General features: G+C 39.3%; 1 protein-coding gene across 1 annotated transcript in view; it reads right to left on the reverse strand.

Moving 5' to 3' along the window:
* Positions 1–3,567, reverse strand: part of fancl (FA complementation group L) — a 29,183-nt gene extending 25,616 nt beyond the window's left edge. The window contains exons 1-5 of the mRNA XM_067528503.1: positions 3,310–3,567; positions 2,903–2,961; positions 2,736–2,796; positions 2,162–2,218; positions 1,726–1,823 (exon numbers count right to left, since the gene is read on the reverse strand). Coding sequence (XP_067384604.1) covers positions 1,726–1,823; positions 2,162–2,218; positions 2,736–2,796; positions 2,903–2,961; positions 3,310–3,396 — 362 coding nt within the window. The 5' untranslated portion in view covers positions 3,397–3,567. The remainder of the gene's footprint in view (positions 1–1,725; positions 1,824–2,161; positions 2,219–2,735; positions 2,797–2,902; positions 2,962–3,309) is intronic.
* Positions 3,568–8,997: the final 5,430 nt, after the last annotated feature.

An 8,997-nucleotide genomic window follows, 5' to 3' on the forward strand; every position in this document is an offset into this window, starting at 1 on the left:
TAATAATAACTTGGATTGTTACTCTTAAGCAATGTACAACTACACCATGAAGACTATTGAAAATTGAGATTAAACTGAAAATTGAAATAAAGACTTTTGAATTTGTGAAGACGGTGGCAATTGTAGTTCAGTTGGTTAAGGCAGTCGTCCACGGACAACAGGGTCAGTGGTTCGATCCCCCGTCTCGCCTATATGTTGAAGTCTTGTCTGGGCAAGACACTAAAGTCAGGAAGGGCTTCCGGCATAATAACTGTGCCAAATAAACATGCGGACAATGATCCGCTGTGGTGACCCTATAGTCACTGATGGTCCCTTCGAAAGGCTTTTGAGTAAACCACGCATGTCTAATCAATCAGAGACCACCACCAAAAACTGTGCTTCACATGCTAAAATGGCATGTCTTTTTTTTTTTTAAAGAATCCAAACACCGGAGGTACCACAGGTGTTGGTTCGATCCCTGGCTCCTCTGGGCACATATCGAGTCCTTGAGCAAGACACTGAACCTCCACTTAGAACCGGCGAGGGTTGGCCAGCTGCATAGCAGCTCTCCCATCAATGTGTGTGCATGTGTGTGATTGTGATTGTGATTGTGAATGGGTGAATGAGAAACAGTGTTAATCACTTTGAGTACAAATAGGAAGAAAGTGCTACATAAGTGCAGACCATTTACCATGTTGCATTAGTGACAAGTGACACAACATGCCTGTCTTTAGGACGATGTGTCGTGGATATTTTTGTAATAATCATAAAACTAAAATTTAGGAAAATACCACAACAAACTGTTTAAGATTTCTCATTTGTGCAAATACATTTTGCATCACAGGTGAAAAACACGAGTAATGATCATCTTAAAATCAGCAACTGCCCATTATCTCTTTGCCGTCTCTCCCTGTTCACCGTCTTTACTGCATAGGATTGTCAATCAGCACTGGGGTGACATGATTAGTTTATGTAATCAATGAGGCTGACGGTGAAATCATCAATATCAATCATCATCATCAATCATCCGTATCAATATTTTAAACAATGCATTCCTTTTTTAAAATTAATTATTATGAAATTGATGGGATAAGCGCAGCAGAGATTGCCAAAGGGCTGCACCTATACTCGCAGAATCTGGAGTTACAGCTTATAATCAATGTTTTGTTTTGTTTTTTTAATATCACTACATTGTTTTTGGCTCAAGTCACCTCTACGGTTTTGGAAAAATCATAGTGGCAGAGTCAGCAAAGGCCAAGTATTTAGAAGGCATATCAAAGCAGCATGAGCATCTGAAGAAAAAACACACAAGGCTACAATGAAAAACTAAGTGTTGCCTGTCTATAGTTTAATGAATTATAATTAGTAGGGAAAACCTTTTACTATCTTATTTATTTGTAACTGCTTAACTTATTATTAAAACCATAAAGTCATCTGCCTGCCACTGTACTATGGACTCTTTGAGGGAATGCTTAGGCTGAGCTTGTTCTAAGTTGCCTGACAGTCCCAGGGCTGTGTGTACTGTGTATGGCCTTTTTTATACAGTTTCTGTGCATTAATTGACAAGATTAGTTAAACTGTGAAGTAATTTGTGAAATAGAGTAGTAGCAGCTCTAACCAGCATTATCAGTGTTATGCTGACAGGTAGAGCCAGTTAACTGTTCCAGTCTTTGACAAGTTAGTAGCTAATGTTCCTTTGCAACCTGGCTCCAGAACTGGTGTTATTGGTGTTAGTCGCCCACTTACTTGTCCCACCCAAGGGTCTCTATTTCAGAGATGAGCTGTGAGTAATAATGTGGAGGGGAAATGGAGCTGCACTCAGGGCGACTCTTGAGACCCATTTCCTGCAAGGAAAGATGGAACACTTCTTATTTTAAGCCCAGATTACTATGCACGTCATATCACAACTAACTACTCTGTTTCATCACTTGTCTGCTAAAAGCAAACAAGACAAATAGAGCAAAACAGAATCAGGGCCAATACTTCCATCTCTTTGTTCAGTGGTGAGCACACAGGTTGTTACACCTTTCATTAATCTAAAAAAAAAAAAAAAATGTACATGTACATGTGTGCCTCACAATCAAGGCTATTGATAGTGCCTGAAGGTCCCCATTTACCTCCTTTTCATAAAGCAACAATGTCAAAGTGACCGTGCTAACCACTATGTCATTGTCCTCCTTACCAAGACAGTCTTCAGCTCCAGAATGAAACTGACAAGATCGGGGGACTGCTGCAGCCTCTGTGAGAAGTCGAAGAATAGAGAAAAGACATCCTTGAATGGAAGGATAATGAAGTGACAGTGTCTATTTTTTTCCTCTAGTCAGCCATTCAAATCAAACACAGTGTTTGTGATTAATGGGGGCTGCCACTAGCTTTAATAATTAATGATAGCTTAGAGGCTGTGAAAATAATGAACTTTGCAGCCCGGGGTGAAATATCAATCTCATCCAAATAACCTTGAGGGGCCATATAAAAAATAGGGACATTTTCGAGGCGATGTTAATTAAACAGTGAAAAATATTTTTCTCCGCTTCTGAGTGAGGCAAGTCTGATGAGTGACAGAGAGCACAGGAACAATGCAAGGCACAATGCAGGGAACACAAAGGAGCCAAAATGCCATGACAAAAACATTATAAAACACAGAACAATCAACGCGATCTGAAATCAGAGCTGGCTGACACAACACAACTAAATATATTATGGCGCAACAAGTAGAAAATGACACCAGCGTGTTTTATGCGGCATGTGAGGTTTACCTGCTTCACTATGTGCTCATATCCACGCAACAAGTGTTTTAATTTCCAGCTACAGTGCAGTCTGCAACGCAAAGTGATCAAACGTTACAACAACAATACAACTGCAAATTAAACAGGTTATGTTTGCAATGTAAGGATTAAAAATACAGGGAGATAATAATTTGTACTTGGCTCGTTTGAGTTGTCGATCTGGTGGAAGATGTATTCTCATTCTGAAGTCTTGCTCCTAGAAAATCACAACAAGATTAGTAGTTAAATGACATATGCTAAGCTGTAATGTATTGGCTATTGTATTTAATACATGTCAAATCCAACCCACAAAAACGTGCGTGTCAAATTCCATTAAAACTATATATGGTTTCCTTATATAATGGAAGAGATACACACAGGCCAAAACATAACTTTAGAAAAGGTGTAAATGAACAAGATCAACCTAACTTCAGCTAACTAGCTGATATCACGTTAAGATTAAAATATACATGTATTTAAATGCTTAAAAAAATCACAGCCCTCTAAATGAAGTCTGGACAAACTTTGTAACGTCGAGAAGAAACACGGACGTTAGCGAAGTTACCTGGACAGTGACAAATCCGTCATACACGGTTTTTTCCTTGTTGAGGGGTAAAAGCAGCGGGTTGTCATTTACTAATGAACTCTCCATCGAACTTCTAACGTTATTCGTTGGGTTACTCTAGTTGCAGTTTGAGATTCAGTAACCTGAACCAAACATGTTAAATATTGATAAGTGAACCACAATTTGGCAGCACCTCTAGCAGAAAATGGAAAAGAAAACCATCGCGTCCCGCCATTAAAGCCAAACAGATGACGTCACACCGCTGCATTCACGGACTATAATAAAACATCGGAATTCGCACTTGAATGGACGTTGTTGGTGTGACGTTTCAAAACCAGTCGGTAAATATTTTTTTTCGATGCTATTATTTGGTTGCATGTTTGTTAACTATGACTTGCAATGATCACATGGCACATTTAGGCAGAATTTGTAGTTGTTAGATAACTTTATAGTAGTTATTTTTTAGAGAATGTAGAAACTTCAATGTAGAAATTTTTCTTCTGCCTCTTACTACTCCAAAGGTTTTTACCTATTAATTTGTCTTTATCCTCTGTCCATGTTATTACTGCCAGTTATGTAACTGAAGGCTGACTAGAAGATGAATAAACACAGCACAAATTATTGTTATGCTAAAATAAACCATAAAATGTGGCTTCAGGTAAGCGCAACGTGAGATAGAAATATGAGATTAATAGAAAAAAATAACTTTATGATTCACAATAAAGGGATGTAGATTTGTGCAAATACCAAATGCTCAGAGATGTTGACATATTTTAGGTCTTCAGTTTATACATGGCTCTCAAAAAAAATCTTACTTACGTAGGGCTTTCCCTTTATTGTTTATAAAATAATGTAATAATGTTACATATATGTTAATCCATTTCTTCTGGGTTTGGTATAAAACGATTCACATCCCCAGGCCTGTAAACAACAGCGACCCTTAATTTTATTAAGCAAGATTAAGCGTATGTTAAATATATTTTGTTGAATGAGCAACCCAACCTGGTCCACTTGTTTTCTAACAGCTACATCTGCATCCTACTGGACCAAAAAGTGCTAGAAAAGTATTAGAAATATGCAAGATAAACAGAGCACTGTAAGTTAAAGCCATTTGCATAAATAGATGAATAACCTTAGGTCTAATTCAGTTTTTCATTATTTAATTGCTGATAAAGACATTTTCATTCTATTGAGTTGTTTTCTTCAGTGCCACTTTCGCTAAGCTGAACAACATCTCTGGTCTCACCACCGTCTTGAACACGTTTCCTTTCATTCTTGCTGATACTCTTTTATCACACAACACGCCTGACACTTTTCTCCACCTATTCCAAACTGCTTGCACTCGCCTCCTCACCTCTTTTCCACACTTTCCGTTGACCCAAAGTACAGTCCTACACCTTCTTCACCTTCGCTCCGTGTAACCTCACCGATCCATTTGGGTCCCTCTTATTCACACACATGTATTTTGTCTTACTGTGGCTACGCTTCATTCCTCTGTTTTCCAGAGTAGTAGCACTTTACACTGCTTCTCATTCACACTCACAATCACACACACTCACAATCACACACACACACACACACAACCAGAGCACCTAAGTTGGGTTTCAGTGTCTTGCTCAAGGACACTTCAACATGTGACTGGAGGAGGTGGGGATTGAACCAACAACTGTGAGATTGGTGGACAACCGCTCTACCTTCCCGCGCCTACTCTTTTCCCCAACTTCATTGTGTGACTCATCAGCTTTATTCCTCTGTAGTTGCCACAGCTCTGCACATCTCCCTTGTTCTTAAAAATGGGCACCAGTACACTTCTCCTCTATTCCTCAGCATCCTCTAACTCTCCAAGATCTTGTTAAACAAACTAGTCAGAAACTCTACTCATCCTATTCAACCCCCTCCTCACTTCACTCTTACTAATCTTTGCTACTTCCTGCTCCACACAAGTCACCTCTTCTACTCTTTGTTCTCTTTCATTTTCCAAGTCCTCATATGCTCTGTGTTTTGCCTTTGCCACCTCTACCTTCCCCTTACGCTGCATCTCCCTGTACTCCTGTCTACTCTCTTCAGTCCTCTCAGTGTCCAACTTCTTCTTAACTAACCTCTTTCTCTGTATACACTCCTGAACTTCCTCGTTCCACCACCAAGTCTCCTTGTCCACTTTCCTCTTTCCAGATGACACACCGAGTACCCTCCTACCTGTCTCTCTGATCACATTAGCTGTAGTGGTCCAGTCATATGGAAGCACCTCCAAACCACCCAGAGTCTGTCTCAACTCCTCCCTGAAAACTACACAACATTCTTCCTTTTTCAACTTCCACGACTTCTTCCTCTTCTCTGCCTTAGTTCTCTTCATCTTCCTCATTCATTTTACACACCACCCTCCTTTGTTGTCTGGCTACGCTTTCCCCTAGCAATACTTTGCAGTCACTGGTCTCTTTCAGATTACGTCAACACAGGATTTCGTCCACCTGAGTGCTTTTCTACCTTTGTTCTTATATTTCACCCTATGTTCCGGCCTCTTCTGGAAGAAAGTGTTCGCTACAGCCATTTCCATCCTTTTCACAAAGTCTACCACCATCTGTCCTTCTGTGTTCCTGTCCTGAAGACCAAACCCGCTCATCACATTCGCATCACCTCTGTTCCCTTCACCAACTTGTCCATCTAAATCTGCACCAATCCCCCTCTCTCACCTTTGGGGATGCTCTGCATCACTTCATCCAAATTCCTCTTTGTCTTCTAACTCACATCCTACCTGTGGGGCATAACCACTAACAACATTGAACCCATGGTGAAATGGCTCAGCATAACAGAAATATATATTATATTATTATATATTATTATATTATATATATTAAATAAATATATATTTATATATTGCAGCAACAAATGTTCACAGTCTGAAATGTTTCTGGCCATTTATGGATGTGCAAAAAGCTACTTTGTAATACAGTTTCCAGATAAGTAATGAAAAGTTAGAAGGTTCCTGCCCTCTTTAAAATGGAGGACATAGCAAAAAGACATTCAGATTTTGACTTATCAGACCAAAGAAAAGTTTTTATTTTTATTTTCACCCCATTCTTACTTCTGAAAGCTTCAACTTTTCTGAAAAACTCTTTTTATACCTAATCATGACACTGACCTGTTGCTAATTAACCTCATTAATTGTAATATGTTCCACGTGTGTTCCAAGTGTGTCTTTTTAGCATTACACAACTTTACCGGTCTTTTGTTGCCCCCATTCCAACTGCTGCTGGCGTCAAGTTCAAAACTGGCAGATATTTTTCAATAAATATTCTAAATTTTCAGTAAATATTCCAAATATATTTTCACACCTGAATTGGCCACTTTTTGAAAATTATGCCTCAATTTTCTCGAAGTACTCTTTTGCAGTTTAAGCTCAATGGCACTGTAACCTTGAAATGTGTCCATGGAATCAGGGAAGACAAATCCATTGATGTAAAAACCTGGTCATCAGCTTCTCATTGCATCATTTAGGGTTGAACAACTTGTTGCTAGCTGACATATTAATCACTACTGTAATCATCTAATGGAAGCCTCTCACCCATTTGCTTAGTTATATCCATGTGATTACAATTTATTTGTCCATACTGTGTATTTTGACATTATCACCGTTGCCACTTTACATATCAAGTAGTTTCAGAGCCATGTCATTACTCTTTTGGATTCACGTTTCCTGCCATCCATTGAATTCTGGTCCAAAGTTACCTTTTCTTTCTGTTGTCTGTTTTGGTCTCCGCCAACTTCTTTACTGTGGCTGCTGAGTGCTAAGTATTGAAACTGATCTCCCTTGCATTAAGCATTATGACATTGTGACTCTGCTACTTGGTTTTAAACTGTATGTTCCTGTTTGAATCACACACGACCTTTATAAGCAAACCAAAACAACACACTGTAACAAATAGATGGTTTAAAGATGGAAAAATCAGCATAGAGTAATTCTCCCTAACTATAATCCAGCAGAAATTGATTCACCATATGGGAATTAGAACTCTTGAGATATAGGAAATTCCTCAGCCCATCAAATATGTTTATTATGAAAGTACGCTCCAACAATGCACACTTGTCCTTCACTTTCCTTTCAGCCGTACTCATTTGTGGAGCTGTAAAGAGAGAATAGGAATGTGTGATTATACTGTAGCTGGTGAGGGGAGTGTGTCAAAATGTGCATGCCACACAATGTGCCTGGAGAGATTGATGTTTTTGTCATCCACCTGCTTTAAAGCTGTGAAAAAAAAAAAAAAAAAAAAAACGGCTGATGCAAATAGAGAAACCTAGCCAAGCAGGCTCGCAAACAAAAGAAGGAGAACCTCTCTGCTTCTCTTTCCACATCTGTTTGGGAGGAATATCTGAGGTTTCTGTTGTGACTCACACTGGGCTCAAATGAACACTGAATCTGACCCTTGTGTCTGGGAGTGGGTAAGTGTTGAATGCCCTTTTTTGTTCTCTTACACAAATGGGAACAATTTAAAGCTTTTTTTTTTTTTGTGGTTGTTTTTTTTTTTTTTTCAATACGATGCATCGGCACTGTAGCAGTGGGAGAAAGAAGCATCGGCACTCTTCCCTCCCTCTTTCTCTCTCTCTCTGCTTTTCCTTTTGGCTCGCTCTCTCGTTCTTGAGAGTAAAATCTGCAGGCGTGCAGTGCGACCGGCTTTAATGGCATTCCAGTTGCAAAGAGGGCGTCAAAATGTAGCATCAGAGGATAGCAGAGGGGCAGATGCATATATAGGCGGTGAGCTTCTCTGTCGTCTTCTGTCTCTGTCTGCTTATCCTCTCTCTCCCTTTCTCCCCCTCTCTCTGACTGCTCTCCCTGCCTTCCGCTGCCTCCAGCGCTGTGCTCCGTCTGGCAGAGGAGTGATCTATGGTGCTTTGTTTATCACTGGCCATGGTCACTTTTCTGGAATGCAATTGGCTGGAATTACACCGTGTGGGTCCTGCACCCTGCATCTCTCTCTCTCTCTCTCTCTCTCCCTCTCTCCCTCTCTCTCTTGCTTCCTCTCTCTCTCTCTCTCCATTTGAAGCAAGACATGAGCAGGGATGCCTTGTCCAACGTGGCTTTTCATCTCTCTCTTTCCTTTTTTTTTTTTTTGTTTCCTGGCGTTGTGCATGCATCTGAATGATAATGGGACATATTGTTGCCTGGACCAGTGATTGATTGAAGGGCTTGACAGCAAAATGTGTTCAAGATATTTTGATTGCGCATGCCTGTTAGTATATTATCTCGTGTTTTGTCCTTTTGGAGCACCATTTTACTTATGCAATTAGTCGTTTTTTTTGTTTTTTTTCCCTTTTTTGTGTATATGTAAAACATATATTTGCAGTATTTCTGACCAGATTGGAAGAGTTTGTAGTCTTTTATCGCATTTCTACCTCATACAACAAAGTCGACAAGTCAGGTTTTGTAACTGTAGAAGACAAAAGTTATTTTATATTTCTTTCATGAGAAATCATCTGGATAAACTTATGTCAGCACAAAGGTAACTGTTCTTAGAAGTAAAGAATTGGGTATTTTAAAGTAAAAAAAAGTGAAAATAGTAACATTTCTTTCTTTCTCTGCGTTCTCCCTTGTTCTTTCTTTCTAACTTTCTTTATTACTTTCTTTTTTTTTTGATAAATTTTCTTTCTTCTTTTTGCCTTTACTGTCTATTATTCATACAGTTTCTTGAACCA

This window comes from Channa argus, chromosome 1, assembly GCF_033026475.1.
Source record: "Channa argus isolate prfri chromosome 1, Channa argus male v1.0, whole genome shotgun sequence".
In the NCBI taxonomy this organism is placed as follows: domain Eukaryota; kingdom Metazoa; phylum Chordata; class Actinopteri; order Anabantiformes; family Channidae; genus Channa; species Channa argus.